General features: G+C 37.9%; 1 protein-coding gene across 1 annotated transcript in view; it reads right to left on the bottom strand.

Moving 5' to 3' along the window:
* Positions 1-25,596, bottom strand: part of TMC3 (transmembrane channel like 3) — a 1,325,854-nt gene that overhangs the window by 1,287,770 nt on the left and 12,488 nt on the right. Inside the window, exon 3 of the mRNA XM_044067925.1 lies at positions 18,448-18,523. Within this exon, the coding sequence (XP_043923860.1) occupies positions 18,448-18,523 (76 nt within the window). The remainder of the gene's footprint in view (positions 1-18,447; positions 18,524-25,596) is intronic.

The following is a 25,596-nucleotide window of genomic DNA, read 5'->3' as shown; positions in this document are numbered from 1 at the left end:
AGCTTTGTGGACTGTGTATTAATACATTTCATTCTGCTGGCCATATTGACTCAACGTGTCCATACATGGGATTTATTTTTGGTTTGTTAAGATGTAATGAACCATGATACAAACAAAATGAGACTTCTCATTTTGGGTGATCCTGCCCTATGATGTAATGAACTATGCCACAAACAAAACCGGCCTTCTCATTCTGGGTGATCCTGCCCTAAGATGTAATGAACCATGCCACAAACAAAACTAGCTTTCTCATTTTGGGTGATGCCACAGATAAATCCAACCTTTTCATTTTGTGTTATCTTGCTGAAGGATGTAATGAACCATGCCAGAAAAAAAGTCAGCCTTCTCATTCTGGATGATGCCAAAAACAACACCAGCTTTCTTATTTTGTGTGATCCTGGGCTAGGATGTAGTGAACTATGCCACAAACAACACTAACCATCTTTTTCTGGGGGATCCTTCCCTAAGATGTAATAAAACATGCCCAAACAAAACCAGCCATATCATTCTGGGTGATCTTGGCCTAGGATGTAGTGAACCGTGCCACAAACAAAACCATCCTTTTCATTCTGGGTGATCCTGGCCTAGGATATAGTGAACCGTGCCATAAACAAAACCAGGCTTCTCATTTTGGGTTATGCCACAAACAAAACCAGCCATCTAATTCTGGGTAATCCTGGGCAAAGATATACTGAACCATGTCACAAACAAAACCAGCCTTCTCATTCTGGGTGATCCTGTCCTAGGATGTAATAAAACCTGCCGCAAACACAACCAGCCTGATCATTCTGGGTGATCTTGCCTTAAGATGTAATGAACCATGCCACAAAGAATATGAGCCTTCTCATGCCGAGTAATTTTAATATTAATCTGTTAAATACCACAAGCTAAGATATACAGGAAATAATTTCAAACTGTATCCTTACTAGACTAGACAAAGAACCTGCTAGATATAATTTCAAAACTAATGATCCCTCATTCCTTGATCAAGGCTAAGCAAGTAGCCACCACTCCATGTCATGGCTGACTATCCTGCTGCTTAGCATCTGTAATTTCTGCCCAATCATATTTACATATTCTTATACTCCAAAGTTTAAATATATTCTTCCATCCAATCATAAAACAGCATTAATAAACACAGAAATGAGCTCTCTCAAACCAATTGGTTCACATAGCAAGCTTTACACTCATTTTAACTCCCTCACCAACTACTTACTACATCTTCAAAATAAACACTTTGCTAAAATCTCCAGACTTAAACCTTAACTAAATCCACAGCTATACAAAAACTGAAAGCTTGCTACAAACTTAGAGAAAGAGTATAGGATGCATTTAACCATTCTTGGGAGATCTCACGAAAACAGAATCTAGCTAATATCAAGTCAAGCTCCTTAAAAAGTCCCAATCTACTCTCAAATCAATCAGAAAACATTTCCAAAGACTAGTTAACAAGATATCAGGATATGATTCAGCTATCACTTTTATGCTTAATGGGACCTTTCATACAACCCATGTTTCTGTCCCCCAACCCTAAAACTTAAAAAACCTCATCACTTCCCACTATCACAACTACCAACTCCAGCATGAATAACAGAGACCACTTTCTAGACCAACATTCTGTAGTTTTATTTCTCAAGAATCGTGCCCAAAGATATTGACAACCTACCAAACAGACTCCCGTCCAGTTTCTGAACTGGGGCTGATGTTGTAAATGGCCACATGGTCCAGTTGCTTTGTACATTCGATGATTTTTTTGATTCATCCGTGGTTCAGCTCCCTCTACTTAGAGTACCTCATCCATCCTGTCACCTCCCTCTTAAATATCCACCTAATCAACTATATTATGTCACCCCAGTAAAAAAGAAACCATCATCATACTCATTTCAAAATCATCCAGATTATCTCAAGCAAATGATTTTTGCCCAGTCACACACACCCTACCATTGTATCCCAGGCAAATGATTTCTGCCCAATCACCATTCACCACACCTTTGTATCACAGGCAAATGATTTCTGCCCAATCACAATTCACCCACCCTTGTATCTAAGGCAAATGGTTTATGCCCAATCAGCATTCACCGCACCCTTGTATTTCAGGCAAATGATTGCTGTCCAATTTTTACCTCATATCATGCGTTCCGGCCCCAAAACCCGGACCACACCACAAAAGGAGGGGGTGTATCCATATTCATAAAGGATACCCACACCTCCAGGTTGGTGGCAACGCACGAAGCTTCGGAAACCATCCAGGTGCAACTAACCATAGGCAAAACTGCTCTACAAATTGTAGCATGCTACAGGCCACCCTCTCAAACTCAGGAACCCCACACAGCCTTCCTGAAGACACTGGAGGGTATAAATGTATCTCCAAACACCATCATATTGGGTGACTTCAACTACCCGAATATAGACTGGGAACATTACTCAAGCCCTAACTTTCTAGCCCAACGGTTCCTGGAGTTCATAAATTCAAATGCCATGGAACAGCTAGTCACTGTTCCCATGAGAGGAGAAAATATACTAGATCTCATTGTCACAAACATGGGGACAAAATGCTCCACACCGGAAGTATATCCCTCATTGGTGAGATCTGATCATAAACTAATCTCACTGGAAATCCACATCCCGCCCCCACCCCAAACAAAAAGACCATAGTGAAGAACTTCTCTAAAGCAAACTTCACACTACTCAAGACTGGTGTGGTATCCTTCAAGGCCCCTGAGCCAGAGGAAACCACAACCCAAGCTGCGGAAGCCCTTACAAATGCCTTCTATGAACACCTCCAGGACTGCATGGATCAGGCAATCCCAAATAAAACCAAGACTCTTTCCACAAAGGGCAAACGTCCAGTCTGGTGGACCCCAGCCATTAACAAACTTTACAATAAGAGGAGAAAGCTATTACATGATAGAACAAAATCCATAAAAGGGAAGTCACCCCTGATCATTATTAGTAAAAAATTACAAGCACTCATAAAATCAACTAAGGCCAATTTTGAGAGAAAAATTGCCATGGATTCAAAGGACAATCATAAGGCCTTTTTCAGCTATGTTAGGAACCTGGGTGGAAACTCCCAGATATGCTCAGAATTAGTCCAAAATGATACAAAAATCACTGAACCCACAGACATTGCCAACATACTGGCAGACAGGTTCAGTGCAAACTTCACCCCCTCTCCCCTAAAGGAGAGATAACTATCCCAGCCGAGTGTAGCCTCCGGACATCTCAAATGCGCAGGTGAAAGCTGCTCTCTCTAAAGCTAAAAACACAGCATCAATGGGACCGGATGGTGTCCCGGCTGTGTGCTACACGAGCTAAATGAGGAATTAACCCGCACATAAGGCAGCTGTTTAATCTCAGCCTTACCACAGGATACGTGCCCAAGGAGTGGCGTCACGGCAACTGTGGTCCCACTCCACAAAGGCGGCGCCTCACGGACCCTGGTAATTACGCCCCATAAGCTTAACAAGTCTAGTCTGCAAAGCTATGGAGAGGATCATAATGGAGCTCATAAACAAAGATATAGGGGACTTGCAGACATTGGACCCGACCCAGTTTGGCTTTGTCAAGGGAAGATCATGCCTTTTGAACTTGGTCGACTTCTTCGAAACAGTCACCAAGGCCATTGATGAGGGAAAGGCAGTCCATACAGCCTACCTTGACCTTGCAAAGGCTTTCGACACAATACCCCACTCAGGTATTGTAGAAAAACTTACCAGCTTAAATGTAAACCCATATGTCACAAGATGGGTTGCAAACTGGCTTAAGGACAGAACCCACAGTGTTAGAGTTGCTGGCCCTGTGTCAGACTCCAAGCCAGTCACAAGTGGTGTCCCACAGGGCTCGGTCCTTGGCCCCCTATTGTTTGGCATCTACTTCTCAGAAGTACAGGCCAGCATGGGAGGACTTTGGCTGACAAAGTTTGCAGACGACTGCAAACTGGGCGCCATAGTGGAAAGTGCATCGGACACGGATATCCTTCAGAAGGGACTCACGGAAACAGATAGCTGGTGCCAGAGCCATGGCCTGAAGTTAAACGCCAAAAAATGTATAGTCATACCCTTCGGGAAAAACAAGGTAACCCCAAGCTACCATATAGGTGGCAATCCACTAAGCACAGAAGAGGTTATCAGGGACCTGGGGACCCAGGTTGACAGTGGCCTTTCTTTTGACACTCACATTGCTAAAGTGGTTAGAAAGACCTTCTACATTGCCCACCTGATCATGAAGGGATTCACATCCAGATCTAGTGAGGTCATTGTTCCCCTGTACTCTTCACTTATCAGACCAATGATCGAGTACAATGCCCCATTCGGGATGTATCTCACCCGACATCTGCAGCAATTGGAGAGACCCCAAAAGTTCCTCACCAAAAGGATAAAGGGACTCCAAAATCTGTCATATGCTGCCAGATTGAAGAAACTCCAGCTCTATTCAGTCGCATACCGCCTGCTCAGAGGTGACATGTGCCTGACATACAAGGCCATGTCCAACCCGAATTAATGGACATGCTCCACCTCAAAAATCCAAATCCACCAAAACCACTAGAGCAAGCGACTTAAACCTTAGCACGGATATAAATAGGACGTGCTGGAGGGATAGATTTATCACTCAGAGACTCCCTATGCTGTGGAATAAAATCCCGGTCCATGTGAGGCAGAGCACCTCGCTGACTCTGTTCAAGAGAAATCTAGACCTGTGGATGGGAGATCGTAGGTTTACCCCGGGAATCATCTCTGTGTCACTGCTGGACAGAGGCACAACAAACTAATGGGCACAGTATTTTTTCATATAAGGGGTGGCGTAAGCCACAAAAATTTGGGCTAGGCTTATAAATGCCTTAGGGCAGATAGCCTAGTATAAACCTATGAACCTATGAACCTATGAACCAATCATCATTCACCCCACCCTTGTATCCCAGGAAAATGATTTCTGCCCAGTCACCATTCTCCACACCCTTGTATCCCAGGCAAATTTCTGCCCAATCACTATTCACCCCACCCTTGTATCCCAGGCAAATGATTTCTGCTCAATCACCATTCAACCACCCTTATATCCCAGGCAAATTATTTCTGTCTAGTCTTCATTATTCCACCATAGGCAAAATATTTAAAAAAAATGATCTGCACGCAGCTCTCAGAGTATCTACAGGTACACTGAATTCTTTCCCCTCTAAAACATGTATTCTGGTATGTATATATATATATATATATATATATATATATATATATGTATTTATATATGTATATATTAAGACTGAACTGTACACCTTTATAAATGACATACCTCCCAATATAAACAAAGGTAAAGTAACCGTAGCCCACTTTGTAGACTTTACTAAATCCTTTGACCCAGTTAGCCACCATCTACTAATAAATTATTTGCTCTCTGAATGACTTATCTCTACAGTAATCAGATGACCTGAATCATTCCTTTCCAACAGGTAAAAATTAAAGTGCAGCTTGGAGCAGTCACCTCCTACTTTGCACAGCTCTCACAGGAGTACCAGAAGGTTTAGGTTTCTCACCTGTCTTTTCACTATTTATCAGGAAATATCCAAAAGACCTTCCACTTATGGCAGGATACCCAGTGCAGATGATATGCTCAGGTACAGCTCCAAGCCCTCTCATTCAGTGATCCAAAACCAGCTGGAAACAATCTAACAAAATTTAACTGATCACTTACCCACAGACTAAATCTAAACATAAAGAAAATCAAAGCCGTGCTCTTTGGAACCCAGCAAAGACTGGCCAAGATATCCAGGAACTAGGCTACTGTTTAATCCAGCCAGGGTGCAATTGAAACAGTTCATCATTATTAATATCTCAGTGTTTTGCCAGACCCTACTCTCAACCTACAAAACACACAAAACACTAAGCCCAAAGGAAACACTCATCTCTTCTGGTGTAATAAAATATCTCACTTCCTTTCCTCTGAAGGAAGTGCTGACAATGGTAAAAGGATTTTTCTCCCTGAGCTGAAATGGAATCTTCCATCTATGACCACCAGATCAGAAAAAGACTCTGAACGTTCTACAAACCATCTGCAGGTTTATCTCTGTAGCCCATTGAAGAGAACACTAAAGCCACATAATTATCTTTGGAACTTAAAGCCCCTCAGCCACTAACCTTATCTCATTTACTCTCACAACAGCCTTAAATACCTCCAAGCAGATACAGCCATCTGTCTGGCCTCATATTCATAGATGACCCCCACTGAGTATAGCTTCCCCATTGTTGACCAGAAAATCTAGGCTACCATCCCACCACATGTACAATATATTACATCTTTTCCAAAGTTTATCATAGAATTTATTCATACTAGCAAAATGTAAATGGTTTATTCACAGTAGTATCACGTAAATGAACCCCAAATCCCACATTCTCAGCAATTGCACTTCAGTCATAACTGTTTAAGATGTCTGTCTAACAAGGTTACGGACATACTACAATGGGAGTACATGTAACTGTAATAGGTTAAAATGTATATTCTGTCAATAATATAGTTATACTGTGATTTCAATGTGTTATTTTTGACACATATGTTAAATAGCTTGATGTATCCACCAAGTTGAGTCTGAAAATTATCCAGAATGATCGGTGCTCCATCCCAGTCAACAAATACAAATAAAATGATGGTAATCTGTTACAACAATCAAGCCTCATGCAAGACAATGTACTGTAATTTTGATAAACCTGTGAAGATATGTAGCTATTTTTTGACTGGGAAGTGAACTGCTCAGTTGATGAGGTGAAAAGTAAACATCACATGCATAGTCAGCAGAAGTCAGGGTTGAACACCAGACTCTTGAGCTGTGAGACAGAAATGCTAACCAGTGAGGCCCAGGAATGTCCACATTGTTTTTCCATAGAGTAATGCAGATGTAACATCAATAGTTGGCTTAAAAAGGTACAGTTGATGATTGAGCCAAGTGAAAACTCATCACCTGGACATTCAAAATAAGGAGTCAGGGCTGTATTTACAGAATATCTTGACAACACAGCCTTTAAGAATAAGATGTTATTTTAAAATGTTCATCCTATTGTCCTAAGTTTAATCATCCAATCCTTCAAGTGCAAACTGCACAACCCTGAGCAACTCACTTAAGACTACAGTACTCCAAGGTCGCCACTATAAAGATACATTTGTGCTTGAGGGGTTTAACTATATAAAAATCAATAAAAAAGCATAAATAGGTAAGATTATGTGGGTCATGCCAAAAGCTGTGGGTGAGAGGTAAGACTCAGTAGGACTTCATCTTCACTAACATCTCCCTGCGATCCATATCCAGCATGATAAGAAAGTAATGTGTTAGGGAAAGGCATTCATGAAGTAGAGAGGGGAAAGAATTCATTTCAGCTCTTGTAGCACAGACAATCCATCTCTCGCTAACATGAGTTAAAAGAAGGTTGTTTAATGAAGCATATAGAGATGAGTGGAGGAAGGCTTCATCTCAGATGCTCCAACATGAACACGTTTGCCTGTATTTCCATAGCATAATATGACAATAAAAAGGTTTTATAAGGGCATATTGGTAATGGAGTTGCTAGGAGCTCATACATATCCCTGTAGAAGAGACATTGCCATCTATCCCTGTCTGGCATGATGGAGAACAAAAAAGCAGGCTGACTGTGGTTGAGGGGTTCATTTTCACTCACTGCAGCAGAGACATCCCCATTTGACTCTCCATCACAAAGCATGAAAACGGACAAGTTAGGTAAGAAAGTCTTGAAAGTTGGAGGTCACATTTGGATATCATCACAGACATCCACATCAGCCTGTCCCTGACACAACTGGAGATGCAACAGGTTAGGTAATATTTTGCTGGCAGGAAGTATCTTATCTGAGCACCTTCAGCAGAAACATTCCCATCAATCCGTTCATAGTAAGAAGGGAAATAAACAGATGAAAATGATTCCACTAGCAGCTACAAGAGAAAAAAGAAGAAAAGGAAACTGAGTGTGCGCTGGGAACGTTGGTAGAGCAAAGGATGACAGCTATGAGGTATTAATGACTAATGAGTAATAACGTTGCTCTGTATTACTGGTTTTGAAGTATTAATGACTAATGAGTAATAACGTTGCCCTGTATTACTGGTTTTGAGGTATTAATGACTAATGAGTACAACGTTGCCCTATTACTGGTTTTGAGGTATGAATGACTAATGAGTAATAACATTGCCCTGTATTACTGGTTTTGAAGTATTAATGACTAATGATTAATAACATTGCCCTGTATTACTGGTTTTGAAGTATTAATGACTAATGAGTAATAACATTGCCCTGTATTATTGGTTTTGAAGTATTAATGACTAATGAGTAATAACGTTGCCATGAACTACTGGTTTTGAAGTATTAATGACTAATGAGTAATAACGTTGCCTGTATTACTGATTTTGAAGTATTAATGACTAATTAGTAATAACATTGCCCTGTATTACTGGTTTTGAAGTATTAATGACTAATGAGTAATAACGTTGCCCTGCATTACTGGTTTTGAAGTATTAATGACTAATGAGTAATAACGTTGCCCTGTTTTACTGGTTTTGAAGTATTAATGACTAATGAGTAATAATGTTGCCCTGTATTACTGGCTTTGAGTATTAATGACTAAAGAGCAAACAATGATAAAACATTATGCTGAAGTCCCAAGGTACTAAAACAGATAAATCCAAGAAAGAGAAGTAACAGGACACTGCCAAGATGAGACCAATAAAATCACCATCACAACTTTTTATTCAATAAATGGTGATTTTATTGGTCTTATCTTGGCAGTGTCCTGTTACTTCTCTTTCTTAGTATTAATGACTAATGAGTAATAACGTTGCCCTGTATTACTAGATTTGAGGTATTAATGACTAATAAGCAATAACGTTGCCCTGTATTACTGGTTTTGAGGTATTAATGACTAATGAATAATAACATTGCCCTGTATTACTGGTTTTGAGGTATTAATGACTAATGAGTAATAAAGTTTCCCTGTATTACTGCTTTTGAGGTATTAATGACTAATGAGTAATAACGTTGCCCTGTATTATTGGTTTTGAAGTATTAATGACTAATGAATAATAATGTTGCCCTGTATTACTGGTTTTGAAGTATTAATGACTAATGAGTAATAACGTTGCCCTGTATTACTGGTTTTGAAGTATTAATGACTAATGAGCAATAACATTGCCCTGTATTACTGGTTTTGAGGTATTAATGACTAATGAATAATAAAGTTGCCCTGTATTACTGGTTTTGAGGTATTAATGACTAATGAGTAATAAAGTTTATCTGTATTACTGGTTTTGAGGTATTAATGACTAATGAGTAATAACGTTGCCCTGTATTACTGGTTTTGAAGTAATAATGACTAATGAGTAATAACGTTGCCCTGTATTATTGGTTTTAAAGTATTAATGACTAATGAGTAATAATGTTGCCCTGTATTACTGGTTTTGAAGTATTAATGACTAATGAGTAATAACATTGCCCTGTATTACTGATTTTGAAGTATTAATGACTAATGAGTAATAACATTGCCCTGTATTACTGGTTTTGAAGTATTAATGACTACTGAGTAATAACATTGCCCTGTATTATTGGTTTTGAAGTATTAATGACTAATGAGTAATAATGTTGTCCTGTATTCCTGGTTTTGAAGTATTAATGACTAATGAGTAAATACGTTGCCCTCTATTATTGGTTTTGAAGTATTAATGACTAATGAGTAATAATGTTGCCCTGTATTACTGGTTTTGAACGATTAATGACTAATGAGTAATAACATTGCCCTGTATTACTGGTTTTGAGGTATTAATGACTAATGAGTAATAACGTTGCCCTGTATTACTGGATTTGAGGTATTAATGACTAGTGAGCAATAACGTTGCCCTGTATTACTGGTTTTGAAGTATTAATGAAAAATGAGTAATAACGTCGCCCTGTATTATTGGTTTTGAAGTATTAATGACTAATGAGTAATAATGTTGCCCTGTATTACTGGTTTTGAAGTATTAATGACTAATGAGTAATAACGTTGCCCTGTATTACTGACTTTGAAATATTAATGACTAATGAGTAATATCATTGATCTGTATTACTGGTTTTGAAGTATTAATGACTAATGAATAATAGCATTGCTCTGTATTATTGGTTTTGAAGTATTAATGACTAATGAGTAATAATGTTGCCCTGTATTACTGGTTTTGAAATATTAATGACTAATGAGTAAAAACGTTGCCCTGTATTACTGGTTTTGAAGTATTAATGACTAATGAGTAATAATGTTGCCCTGTATTACTGGTTTTGAGGTATTAATGACTAATGAGTAATAGCGTTGCCCTGTATTACTGGATTTGAGGTATTAATGACTAATGAGCAATAACGTTGCCCTGTATTACTGGTTTTGAGGTATTAATGACTAATGAATAATAACGTTGCCTGTATTACTGGTTTTGAGGTATTAATGACTAATGAGTAATAATGTTGCCCTGTATTACTGGTTTTGAAGTATTAATGACTAATGAGTAATAACGTTGCCCTGTATTACTGGTTTTGAAGTATTAATGGCTAATAAGTAATAACGTTGCCCTGTATTACTGGTTTTGAGGTATTAATGACTAATAAGTAATAACGTTGCCCTGTATTACTGGTTTTGAGGTATTAATGACTAATAAGTAATAATGTTGCCCTGTATTACTGGTTTTGAAGTATTAATGACTAATGAGTAATAACATTGCCCTGTATTACTGGTTATAAGTATTAATGGTTAATGAGTAATAACGTCGCCCTGTATTACTGGTTTTGAAGTATTAATGACTAATGAGTAATAATGTTACCCTGTATTACTGGTTTTGAAGTATTAATGACTAATGAATAATAACGTTGCCCTGTATTACTGGTTTTGGACCTGTCCTCCTCTGTCTGTGTAATGTGACTCTTGAGCAAATACGTTAAGAAGACTTTGCTTCTGGGCCTGCACTGCAAATAACCTGCAGCCCAGTTAATGAAGTGAATAAATAATTGTTTTTTACTTGTTGCACCCATGTGGCATTCGAACATGAGACAAAGTGGTTTTAATACATTCATGTATGTTTGAACATGAAGGTTGAGGGATGGTGCATCTGAAAAAAGTGGTGCTGAGAAAGAATATTTCATCAAATATCAGTAACAAGGCCCAGGCATTAGTATAAATAATATAAATAGTTATTAAAATGAATTGCCAGAAACTCAAATTGTGCTTGGTTGATTAATCGAGAAATGAGCAGCTAAATATAGTATGCAACTGGGGAAGAGATTATAAATGTGAAACTGTACGTGTAAATGTGACAATAACAAAACCTTTACAAGGTACATAACTGGGGAAGTGACAGCAACAGGGGAATTGTACCTCATACCTAACTGGGGAAGTGTTAATAACTGGTCATAACCGCAGAGGTCGTGTTAATACTGTAAGTGTACTTGATATGTAAGTGGGGATGTGACAATAACACAGAAACTTTACAAGGTACATAAGTGGAGAAGTGACAATAACAGGGAATTGTACCTGGTACATAATTGAAGAGGTCATGATAATAAGGGAAATCTACTTGGTCTGTAAATGGGGTGCAACAATAACACTGGAACTGTGCTTGGCTTGCAACTGTGGAAATGAAGGTAACACAAGAGCTGCATCTGCTATAGGACTGGAGAAGTGACAATAACAGTGGAATTGTGCCTTGGACTTGACATTCAGAAGTGATAACAGTGAGACTGTACCTGGTATATAAGTGTGGATGTGGCAAATGACAGGTTGGTTCAATACATTTTGTAATGAACAACTTTTTTTAGTATTAGTAAAAAATATGTAAAGTACCTGAAAGGTACTATATAAAGGTACTAACACAACCACTGTCTTTAGGGAATAAATTTAATCATGTATTTATTTATTTATTTATTCATAAATTTATGTATTTATATATCTAATTATAAATTCATCGAAGTTAATACATTGGTTTTAGTTAATAAAACATATTTATGGTTTATATTAATGGTTTATATAAATGTGTGTAAATGTTGCGATTGCATGGTTACATCTGGAAGTACTGGCACTTTAAAAAACAAATTGTATGCTACTAACGATAATTGCAAGCATGTGTACCAATTTTAAATACTGCAGTGAATGGAAGACCGTTGTCTGAGGAAGTTCTACTATTGTGTGGAATGAAAAACGCTGTTAGCGTTTCACAGTATTTGGTCTTTTTTCTATTTTTTACCTTGTTGTCAAATAAGTGGATTTTAATAAAAAGTAAGCCTTTTCCAAACTGTTTCAAAAGGCTCCGTTTTTAACAGCCAGTGTAACCAGCTTGCTGTGTTTCTTGGTTCGTTTAAGTGACTTGGTGTGACGTGTTCGATACGCTGGTAGCCGGCTTGACAAAAATGGATGATACAACGGAAGGAGGTGATTTATCACAGGGTAACCTCACGCAACTGCTTCAAATTATTAATACTAGGCTTGACCGCTTATCGGAGAAGGTCGATGGTGTTACCAGCTCCAGCGGAGATCCTAGAACTTCAACAACTAGTGCCAGTACAACAGTTTTGGATGCACAACCCTCACGCAGTAATAATGGATTGATTCCATCTCAACGTAACCTGAATGGGGAAGCTAACGGCAACACAAGATGCCGGAGTAACCATGACTTGAGTACTGAAAATAACTTTAATGTGGGTTCGTGGCTGAATCTTGAATTAGATATGGACAGCTTGCAGGCAAGTAATGAAATTACTTACATGAATGAAAACAACAGTTCACTTATGGACAAATTGAAACTTTTTGACTACAAACTGTTTAAGACAAAAAAACTGCAGCTTGAATTAAACTACCTAAATAAATGTATTAAAGAAAAAATTGTCCCAAAGGGTCTGAGACATCACTCATATCCCTCTGGGTTGGAACATGGGACAGAATTTTTCAACGATTTGACTACTTTGTTTAACAAGCATGGTCTAGAGGTTATGCAATGCATGGTGAATCATTATCAAATCAGCCTTGACATGTTAACAAAAGAGACTATTGCCCTTGAACAAGATATAAGGACAGATGTGGACTTTAACAGAAACAAATTTGAATATGATAGAATCCTTTCCAGTATTGCTCAACAGATGACGAAGCTTAAAACTAACAAAATCAAAAAATTGCAGAGGGACATGAAAGCTTACCAAGAAGGGGTAGCTTACCCAAAACCATCCACGCTTCAAAGAGCTACAAATAATTTTAAAGGCTCTGCAAAGCAGTCCACCTATAGGGAACAAGGGGGTCAAAAGTTTACAAGGAACCCTCCCAGTAACCCAGACATGGGGGAAATGTCAGACGTTGAGTTTGTAGATACTGAGGGGGATATTTTTGAAAGTGAACCAAGTGGTTCAAACTCAAAAATGGTGTATACTACAGACAACAACCAAAATCAATATCAAGCGCCACAAAAAAACTACAAACGGGGGAGGGGGGTGAATTGGAACACGAATCAAACACAGGGGTTCAAACGGAAATACAATACCCGCAGCAACAGCAGCAATTACAATCAACAGAGGTAAAACTATATGAAATATTGCATAACAGCGAGGGGGACTTTTCTATATATAATTTTACCGAGTGTAATATAGACCATATACTGGTCGAATTATTTGCTAAGGGGTTGACTTTTGTTCCTTTCAAAAAATGTGATATTGCGGAACTGCTTGTAGACTTTAAATTGTTTATCCGTAAATTAAATTTGAACCTAATGTTTGGGAAACCATCACAAATAGTAAATAATCTGAGAATTGCTAGTACATTTAATCCACCTCAGAATAGTACATTAAATATTTTTGAATATTTGTGTGAAAATGAATTTAGAGAAGTCCTTAAACATCCAAAAAGAACACAATGTAACCTGTCTATGGAAGAAAAAACTTTATTAGACCTATTAAGAGAGTTGCCCCTCAGGCTTATGAAGCCTGATAAAGGTGGAGGCTTGGTGGTATTTTACAAGAACGATTATTCTAACACCATGTTGAAACTGTTAGAAAGTAGCACCTACCAACCAGTCAGCAGGAATGAAATGAATCAAGCACATAGTAAAATCAAAATATTTCTCAGTGACTTATTTACGGATGGATTATTAACATTGGAACAATATACTTATGTAACAATGTTAGCTCCGAGGATCCCAAAGATTTTTGGGATCCCGAAATTACATAAAAACATTTCTAATCCACCTTTTAGGACACTGGTTGACGCAAGGCAGTCAATGCCTTACCCATGTGCTAAACTAGTAGACAGTTATTTAAAGGAATATGTGTAGGCAGAACATCAAATATTAAAAGATTCATGGGCTTTCTTGCAACATATGCAATCTATAACATATGATGATACCATCAATTTTTTAACAGTTGATATAGTAAATTTGTATTCCTGCATCCCACACGATCTGGGGACTGAATGGGTAGTGGACTTCATTAGATCAAAAGGGGCAAACAATAATGAATGTTTATTAATTGAACAACTACTAGACATTATCCTGAAAAATAATTTTGTGTCATTCGAAGGTAAGCTATTTGTGCAGAAAATCGGAGTGGCAATGGGCTCACCAGTAGGCTCCAGTTTTGCAAACTTGGTGTTAGCCCATTGGGAAAACAATATTATTTTTAACAGCCATTGGAAACAATTGTTTTGTTGTTATAGGCGATTCTTGGATGACATTTTTATTTTATTTAAAGGTAACAAAAAGGAAGCAGGTCAATTTGTGGACTTCCTAAACTCAACAACAACCTTCTTGAAGTTTACCTATAACTTCCAGGAGAGTACTATTAATTTTTTAGATGTAGAATTGAGGAAAAATAAGGGAATGTTTACAGCAAAAATCTTCAGAAAGGCCACTTATTCCAACAGCTTTCTTCATTTCACTAGCATGCATCCTCTCTTTCAGAAAAAAGCTGTAGTAAAAGGTCAACTGGTTAGAGCAGCGAGGATGATCACGCTACAAAGTGAATTTGAAGAAGAATGTGAGTTATTATATGAAATGTTTGTAAGGAGGGCATACCCTAAATCCTTCCTGGATAATATTTTCCAGGAAGTGATGGATAAAAGGAAAAAAGGTTTTTATTCACCCCTTTTGACTAATGAAAAGGTTGTTGTCAATGAAAGTTTCACTGAGATTATTAATCAGACTACTGTTAACAACACTGTACAGGAGCACACAGACAATACCTCAGTCCAGGGGCCTATGATAGATGAAAGTAGACATAATAATTTTTCAATCGCCTTTACCTTTACCTATTGCCCAGAAGCAACAGATATAGGTAAAATAGTAAGGAAATACTGGTGTTACCTCTCAATGGATAAAAATATATCTAAAGTGTTGAATTTTAACCCTGTAATAACATACCGAAGGGGCACAAATATGAAAAGACTACTTGAAACAAAACTTAATAGATTAAAGACTGAAGGGGGAACCAGGAAATGTGGCTCATGTAAATATTGCAAGAACATTGAAACATCAAATTAATTTATGATTAGGTCAGTCAGTTATTATGTCAAGGGGTCTTTCACATGTAATTCTAAGGGTATTGTCTACTTGGCGCAGTGCATGCAATGTCCGTCATTTTACGTTGGAAAGATGGATAGACGGTTGCGAGACCGAATATACGAACATTTATATGCAATTGCAAAGTCCAAGGAAGAAAATGCCCTAGCAAGACATTGTGGAAACAACCACGGCCATGCCTTTACCTTTATGGTTATTGATGGAATCAACAAACAGAATTCAGACATTAATTTTGTCAATGAAAACTTTTTGAAACTAGAACTAGAGAAAAGAGAATTAGCCTGGCAGCTACGCCTAGCTGCATGTAGAGAGCCAGGAATTAATGACTCATGTTCCATAGCATGTATTTTAAAACTTAAAAATCTTTTGAGGTAGTTTTAAGGGTGATTTCTGTTGAATAGGGTTATTCTTATATAAAATGTTTTTTATTAAATAGGTCTCGTTCAGGGACTAGTTTTAATTTTTAATTTTAATTTGTTTTGTTGTTATTGGTACTATTGTCAGTTATGAGCATTTTTGGATGGCAGGTACTCGATGCACACATTACAATAATAACAACAATAAAAAAATGTTTAAATAGAGCTGCCCTAAATGACAGGTTGGTTCAATACATTTTGTAATGAACAACTTTTTTTAGTATTAGTAAAAAATATGTAAAGTACCTGAAAGGTACTATATAAAGGTACTAACACAACCACTGTCTTTAGGGAATAAATTTAATCATGTATTTATTTATTTATTTATTCATAAATTTATGTATTTATATATCTAATTATAAATTCATTGAAGTTAATACATTGGTTTTAGTTAATATAACATATTTATGGTTTATATTAATGGTTTATATAAATGTGTGTAAATGTTGCGATTGCATGGTTACATCTGGAAGTACTGGCACTTTAAAAAACAAATTGTATGCTACTAACGATAATTGCAAGCATGTGTACCAATTTTAAATACTGCAGTGAATGGAAGACCGTTGTCTGAGGAAGTTCTACTATTGTGTGGAACGAAAAAAGCTGTTAGCGTTTCACAGTATTTGGTCTTTTTTCTATTTTTTACCTTGTTGTCAAATAAGTGGATTTTAATAAAAAGTAAGCCTTTTCCAAACTGTTTCAAAAGGCTCCGTTTTTAACAGCCGGTGTAACCAGCTTGCTGTGTTTCTTGGATGTGGCAATAACACAGGAACTGTACAAGGTACATAACTGGGGAAGTGACAGCAACAGGGGAATTGTACCTCATACCTAACTGGGGAAGTGTTAATAACTGGTCATAACCGCAGAGGTCGTGTTAATACTGTAAGTGTACATGATATGTAAGTGGGGATGTGACAATAACACAGGAACTGTACAAGGTACATAACTGGGGAAATGACACAAAGGGAGAAGCTGTACCTGATATCTGGAAAAGTGACAGTAACAGAATGTGTGGGGGACTCCAAAAATAACAGAACATGAATGACTGCTGCAGCCAGCAAAAGTCTCTGCAACATTCCACAGGTTCGAGCTCTGAATGGGAGTATTAAACATGGACTTGTTGAATCAAACTGCTGTGCAGATAATGAATTACATGCCTCAGTCAAAAATCACCTTCTGGCACGTTTCATCAGAATGAATCACATTTAACGTGTACACTGTTCCTATGGAAACTGCACACTCAGGGCTACAGTGACAGTCATATGCACTTATGTGTGCACGTACAAGCACACCCATACTTTCCTGGATTAAGTCAAAAGCACATTATTTTATTGACATATGACTGACAAATAACTGATTCGCTAGCATTTGTGTATTTGTCTAGATAAATGCTAAATCCTTACTTATTTAGTCCATACAGGAAAACTACACCTAGATGTGGAATGAGTTGTCACATCAATCCCCGCAGAGAAGTACTGCTCCGCATTCAGAATTCTAATTTTGTCTCTCTTTGTGTAAATTGTTGCATATAAAATTAAATTATCTGTAATTCATAGCCATACTCTGGTTGACTTTTGTCTTACCAACAGTCTACTCATTTTGTTGGGACATATTTCCCTAATTTGTATTCAAACATTGATTGCTATCAATAGTAATAGCTTTTTATTTGGTTTATGAGATTTGTGGTATTCTTACTACAAACAAAAAATATAACATATGATAAAATGTCCATACAATACCTGATAATAAACAGGGGGAAGCAAAAATGAAAATAACCACAGGCTTCCAGTGCTAGAGCCGAAAAGCCTGCCATTTGTATGAAAAACACATAATTTATCTTCAATGGAAAATGTAATTAACTTCTACTCTGCTAAGATTTTATTGCATACTTTAATGGAGTTTTTAATTAAGTAAAGAAACATTTCTGGCAGCAAATTGTTGAAAAAGCTGTTAGACCTTCTGCACTAATTCAGATGCTCTACGCAGAAATCTTAACTAGCACAAACCTAGCTTGGCTGGCTTGCAGACTGCAGTCATAAAGATAATGTGAAAATGTTGCTGAACCTAAACTGGCAAATCTGCTGTAACGGACTGTATTCTGAGCAGATTTAAGTGGCTAGTGTACACAGTTCTAATCAATAGCTAATTATATAATGGCAATAAAAGTTCTCAGCACTTAATTGGTTACTCAGGTAGATAAGAAGAGTGGCAGACCCTGATATTTCACTGTATGCTTAAATCAAGAGCCAGGTTAAACTCATACAAGTGTATCTTTACTATGAATGCTCCCACAATCTAAATAGAATTGTTGCAGAGTTTGAAGCACAGTGGACATAGCAAACAGTGCAGATGCAAGGAGGTGAAATGAAGAACAGCATTAAGTGAGGATGTACTTTTTATACTGTTAATCACATATACATCCTTTCCAAGCAGCTGTTATAAACAACAAGCACAATTTATACCCAGTGACTGACTTACCTCTGCTCCTGCTGCCTGGTAACCTCGGGTTCTTGTTAATCTCCCTTCATACTTCAGTACAATTTCCTTTGCTTGTCTGCAAATAAATACCTCACTAAGTAATATAATTTTATGCAATACTATTCCATGTCACAAAAATAATCAAATTACTGTGTGCAATGCTGAAATAATAATAGCATTTACCTATATTGAAATGTGCTGATGGTCATTAAATGTAGCTATCAAACTGTTAGTTTTACAAACAAGCATGTCACTATATAGTGTACACTTTATCTGTTCAGTGAAACTGCTGGACAGATAGATATACAGCCACATTAATGCAGGAGATCAAGCTTAACATCTTACAGTTACTGTAATTTATTGATTGGCATATTCAAAGCTAAAATCAGCATGAATTATTCCCAGCAATTAGCATAGCCTTCATAGTCTTAAACTGTTTTAGGAAATTAAGTTAACAATTTAATTTAGGTACTAAGTTATAATGAGCACAATGTTGTCAGGTGTGAAAGGGACTAGAGCATCACTCATTTTTTTTTTGATAAGCATAGCCTTTTTCATAGAGGCATGTATTTTACCATGGTATGTTACTGGGCTGAAAACACATTCACATTCATATACACTTAGGAAGCCAGAAAAGTTAATAGATTCATCCTTGGGGCTCTGTGCTTGGGCCCCATGTTCTTCAGCGTGGTTCTCTCAGCTGTACCACTTGACTATATATTCTGGATGAATACAGGAACATAGATTAGTACTAGGCTAGCTGTCTTTGCAGACCATTTTATGCCTGGCCAATTTCTCCAGTGGTGAGAATCAAACCCTGTACTTTATGTCTACAAGGTAAACACCATTATGCCAATCCCCAGCTATGCAGATGACTATAAAATAGGTTCTGTAGTAACAAGTAATAAATATGAGGAAGTGAATGAACATTTAGATAATGTGTGTGTGTGTTTGTGTGTGTGTGTGTGTGTGTGTCTGTATATACATCCATTAAGGTGAGAGCGACATTCAGTCGAGCCACTATTTACACTCACTCAGCAGTACTTTTGCTATTTAGTGAGTGTAAAATTAAAACAAATGTATAATTAAAAAATAGAATAGTGTGTAGGTGTGTATACTTGGTCATGCATGTATTTGTCTGTTTCTGTTTCTGTCTGCATGTGTGAGTGTATGGATGCTAGAGTGAAGAGCATATTTATGTGTGTGAGAGAGCGAGACATTGAGCTGTGGATGCAACTTGTTTACGTAAAATTAAGAGGTATTTATACCTCTCAACCTCTTAGCTCAAGAAATCTGGATAAAGCCTAAAATAATGGGGGACAATGCCTCAAAACAGGGACAGAGTTTTACTCTTATAAAATTAGAAAGCTAGAATGACAAGATTTATGTTAACATGCATATGGAGTCCATACCTCAGGGACACAGCTTTAGCTCTGCCTCCCTTAATCCCAACTAAAACAGGTGACTTTTGAAGAAAAGATGGTGAATTATATATAAAATAAATAATGACAATAAATAAAGTTATAGACTTTTTTTACATAAATGTATAAAGTCTGAAACTCAAATGTAACTCGTTATTCAGTGACTTCAACCTCCCCAATGATTTGCCAGCAAGTTTGAACCAGCAGGCAGAGGAACTATTTTACATCAAAACATTAAAGATTATCTATCCAAAGACATTTGTTAGTAATCCTTGGACAAAAGGTTTAGCACTTATTGAGACTTTACAAATGGACCACAACTCTTTCTGAACTGATACTTATACTAAAGAACTTGTGTATTTTAACTGTGATCTGCAGTTTTGCTTCAGGCCTATGTGTATATTGTAAATAGTTTTTACCTTGTTTAATAATTTGTCGTAGAATGAGAATACTGTTTGTCATTTGTTGTCTTTTACTTTTCTTGAAAAACTTAATAAAATATTTTGAAAAAAAAACATTAAAGAATACACACACACACACACACACACACACATATATATATATATATATATATATATATATATAGTTATTAAAAATACAAAACAATTTAACAGAGCTGATTGTTTAAGCATTATAATGCCCTCCAAGGTGTGTGTTATTGTATAAATAATGCTCCTGGGTTTTTACACAATAACACACACCCTGTTGGACATTATTGCTTGCTTAAAGCCTTCAAGAGTGAGGAATTTAGGTTATTGTCAAATTCAAAACTTCAAGAAGGTAATAGGACAACAAAACATAGGTGCTTTAACTTCAATTTAGATGTTAGAACTAAATTAAGGCACTCGTATATTTATTTACCTGGAAAGCCTGACTTGGAACAAAGCCAATTTTCAGCAGAGGCCTGGGGAGAAATGCTCCAGACACATGTTTTTAAAACATGGGAAGGAACCCACATGAACAGAGGGAGGACATGTAGACTCTGCACAGAAGGCACTCCAGCCAAGGATCGAACCAGAGAGCCTCTTGCTGTGAGGTGACAACACTACCGCTGCACCACTGCACCATCCTTAGATATTAAAATACTATACTTGCTTCTTGGAATAATTTGCTGATTTATGTACATAATTCAGAAAATATTGATTACTTCAAAAGGAATCTAGATTCCTGGGAAGGACTAGAGGCATTTAATCCTTTTATTAAGCCTGTGTTCCTAGAAGTATTAAGAGCACAGTTCTGACCTTATGAATTGATAAATATTACTATTATGACTGACTGTGCCCTCATTACAGGTATCTGTGGAATAAAAGGCTGGGAGTGATGCTTGGCCTGCTCACCAACTAATTAGACTAAACTAGATTACTGACACAGTGGCAGGGGTTCATAGTCCCCTTTCTTACATTGGAAAGCTGTTCACGTGCCTTCATGAAGTATTATGGGATATGCGATTCATAAAGCTTCCTCTGCCCAGTTGCAATTTGTGCAGTAGTTTCTGTTCATGGCCTGTGCACAGATGCTTGCATGACACAGCATTTCAAAGGTATCTATATTACACCAGATCTAAGCAGAGAAGCACAGAACATGTGTAACTGTATGTGGATTAAATAGCTGTACTACAAGTATGCTAATGGGAGAATCTTAGCAGGATGAAACTACTCCGTTGTATCATGCTTCAATGGAAGATCCTGTTAAATACTCGTTTCAGTTATTTATTTCCCATGGACCTTGAGCGCCATTTTTAAATACTGATGGCAATACACAGCAATCCCCAGCATTTCAGTCGTCTTGTGCATGCCACGTGAATTTTTTAGTTGCTGTCTGTACCTGTCCTGATGTTTTTTGTTTTAAAGAGTGCAAACTAGGAGCTATTATTATTATTATTGTGTTTTATTTCATCTTATATTGTTTGGTGTTTAAAGTGTGCAAATCAAAATCTACTTTTATTGTCTGTAATACTCTGCTATTATCACTATCTTCTTTAGAAGCTGCGCTCTAGTCATCGTTGTAATGTAGACATCTGATGGCAAAACTGGAGTCATTTTTTAGCTTTAACCTGTTCACACTTTTTGCTCAGTGCGTCTCCCTTGAAATTGTCTGTTAGCATGGTAAAAGCTGTTCTACATTTTACTGGTCAAACTGTGTAGCGTACAATACTGCTATCTATGGTTGTATTTAGTGCAGAATTGGGAACTAACAATATTACCTACAATACAACATCCTGGTAGCCTTATTTAATTACTGAATGTGCTAGTTTGCTAGATGTACATATTGATTCAGTACATACAGGTACTGAGGATAATTGGAGATTATTTACACTGTCGAGATATGTATTGCAATTGATTACAGCTGATACCCTGATATCCTATAGTGCGCCTGAACTTACCTGAGGTCTTTAGGGGTAATGTTTCGTTTTTATATCTTTGTGATTGGGAAATGCATTGACCTTTTTCTTCTTCCCTTCCCCTGTGCCCTACCATAACAGTCTGTCCTCCTCTTTTCTTTTACAGCCCCCTGTTTTCACTACCTGAAAGGGTTCCTCTCACTGCCTGGGCACCTTCATTGTGTGACTCCACTTCAACTATAGAAAGAAATGAACAATTGTTATCAGCCTGCAGTGTATGTCTGAACTTATTTTTTGCTTCACAACTTGCTCTGTTAACACACTCAGACCCCCCCCCCACACCTGTAAGTTTTTACTTTTTTATTTCTTCCCCAAGCCTCCTATTAAGACCTGGCTTTTTACAATTGATAACGTCTAGTAAACCAGTCTTATAGTTTCCAGTCATAGAAAATCAAACATCAGACATCAAAAGTAATAAAGTAGCTTACAGAAACTTTAAGCTAACAGTTTACGAGTACTGACTCTGGGTATCCTATTGCAGTTAGATGATTGGTTTTATTTCCTTGATGCTGCTTCGTTGGCCTTGTGATTCAACCCACTCCATTCCACCTCACTCCCCTATCCTACTCCCATTCCAACCCACTCCCACTGTCCTTACATTATGCTCAAGCAACCACACCCTTCCTTAAGTGCACAGCCAATCAACAACCACTTCCTCTCAATAACCACTCCCCCTCAAGCATACCCTCACTTAACTCACAGTACTTCCTCATTCTTTTATCTCTCTCTATCCCCAGTTCTAAACTCTTCACACCTTACAATGCACCACCCCCAGTCCTTATCCTTCTCACAGTCTCAACCTCATACCACACTACACGCTGTCTCCCAAATGTATCTCCTACTGCCAAAATGACCCTCACTAATAATACACTATTCACTCTTATACAATCAGCCTATCTCTCTATAATGTTTCCAACATTTGCCCACACAAATACAAAATACTTCAGTACACCTGTCTCTCCTGCAAATGAAAAAATAAAGTGCTACACTTTTTACCCTCTCCATACACCACTTACTATACATACAATTATATTTCTTCTTTCTTGAGACATCCACCCCTACCCTGACCCCACACCTCTCAACCTCTTAGAGCAATTAATCTGGACAAAGTCATAAATAATGGGAGGGCAAAAGCCCAAAAATAGGGACAATTTTTAAATATTGCTCCAACATACTTGACAGAATAACAAGTTTTGCATTAGCAATAGTTTTCTGAAGGATGTGCAGTCTGAAACTCAAATGTATGTCATTATTTTTTCTGACTTCAATCTTTAATGAATTGCCAAAGATTTGCCAGAAAACCACAATTTTATAAAAAATGGACCAAAATATGATGCAAATATCTGGACAGTCTGCAAAAATCTGTACAGTTGAGAGGAATGCCTGGCCCCCCTACCCCATCTCCCAACACCAAACTCACAACCTCATTCTCCATTTCCCCCTCCTTTCTCCAACCCACCCTCACAGCCATTCCCTCCCCCCAAAGCCTAACTATCTAGTTTTTGAACATCCAAATCCTCATCAACAAAACCACTGAACTTCTCGCTTGGATAGCCCATACCACCTCACACATTCTAACCATATCCAAAACATGGCTAAAACCTCATATCACTAACAATGTAATATTACCATGTGATTGTAACATCTATCATTCCAACAGAACCCCCCAAAAAGGTGTAGGAGTTGCCATCCTTTATTCTGATCACCTCAACCTCTTACCCCTAATCATTCCTGTGCCCAGTTTCCACCTTGCTAAACTACTTATTCTTAACTGCCACCTAAACTCACACAAATAATTCACCATAGCCTCCATATATATCCCTCCAGGCAATAATATTCCCACCCTTGAGCACATGCTATCTTGGGTCTCATACAATATATCCTACAAAACTGTCACCCTTGGAGACGTTAATATTGACTGGTCCAAATTAATATCTTACTCCCCATAACTCAGTATTAACTTACATGGATTCCACCAGTTTGTCACACAGGTTCATAGGTTCATATTTGTGTACTAGATTAATGGCCCTGGAGCCTTTACAAGCCTAGCACATAGGATTACCTTGGCATCATGCCACCCGACCTTAGTTCCCAGTGCCTCTGTCGAGTAGCACCAATGGAGTGATCCCCGGGGTGAACTTTCTATTACCCATCCACCCATCAAGATTTCTCTCGATGATGGCCAGTGAGGTGCTCTGTTTGACATGTGTGGGAAGTCTGTTCCATAACATGGGTAGTTTCTGGGTTATGAACCTGTCCCTCCAGCTTGTTCTGTTGATTGTGGTAATGAGGTTCAGGTCTCTGGAGCGTGTGGTGTGGAGGGATTATGATTTCTTTAGATGTAGCATTTCTAACAGAGCTGAGTCAGACATGGCTTTGTAAGTCAATAAGCAGGTGATATGAGACAGAGAATAGTTGGAGTTTTTCGAGTCTGTCCATAAAGGACAAGTGTTTAAGGCCTGTGATCCTCTTTGTGAGGTACATTTGCAGGCTCTCCAGTTGTTGCAGGTGTCTAGTGAGGTACATGCCAAATGGGGCATTGTATTCGATGATTGGCCTAATGAGGGAAGAGTAGAGGAAGACAATGTCCTCTTTCTTTCTGGATGCAAATCCCTTAGTAATGAGATGTAGCACATAGAAGGACATTCTGACCACAGTGGCAACGTGGTGATCAAAAGAGAGGTTGCTGTCAACCTGTGTTCCCTGATATCTTTAAATGCCTTCTGTGTTCAGTGGACTACCATCAGTGTGGTAATTCAAGGGAACTGGGTTTCTCCCAAGGGGGATGATGACACATGTTTGGCATTGAGCTTTTGGCCATGGTTCTGACACCAGTCGTTGGTGTCATTAAGGCCTTTCTGTACGATGTCAACATCACTTGGGGAGTTAATAATAGCTCCCAACTTGCAATTATCTGTGAACTTTGTCAGCCAGAGTCCCTTCATGTTGGCCTGGACTTCAGAGAAGTAGATACCAAACAGGAGAAGACCCAGGACCGAACCCTGTGGGACTCCACTCGTAACAAGTCAGCAGTCTGACTTGGAGTCATCTACTTTCACACTGTGGGTTCTATCTGTTTGCCAGTTTGCAACCCACCTAGTGATATAGGGGTTGATGCCTAGCTTAGTGAGTTTTTCTATGATTCCTGAGTGGGGAATGGTATCAAAGGCCTTGGCCGGATCAAGGTAGGCTGTATGAACTACCTTGCCTTCATCCACAGCTCTGGTGACTGACTCAAAGAAGTCAACCAGGTTGAGCAGGTATGATCCCTCCACAAAACCAAACTGTGTGGGATCCAGAGTTGGGAGATTCCCTATATCTTTGTTT

This window comes from Protopterus annectens, chromosome 3.part1, assembly GCF_019279795.1.
Source record: "Protopterus annectens isolate FY-2018-M chromosome 3.part1, PAN1.0, whole genome shotgun sequence".
In the NCBI taxonomy this organism is placed as follows: Eukaryota; Metazoa; Chordata; order Ceratodontiformes; family Protopteridae; genus Protopterus; species Protopterus annectens.
Note: the sequence above shows the minus strand (reverse complement) of the source record. Positions and strands in the feature narration are given on the sequence as shown.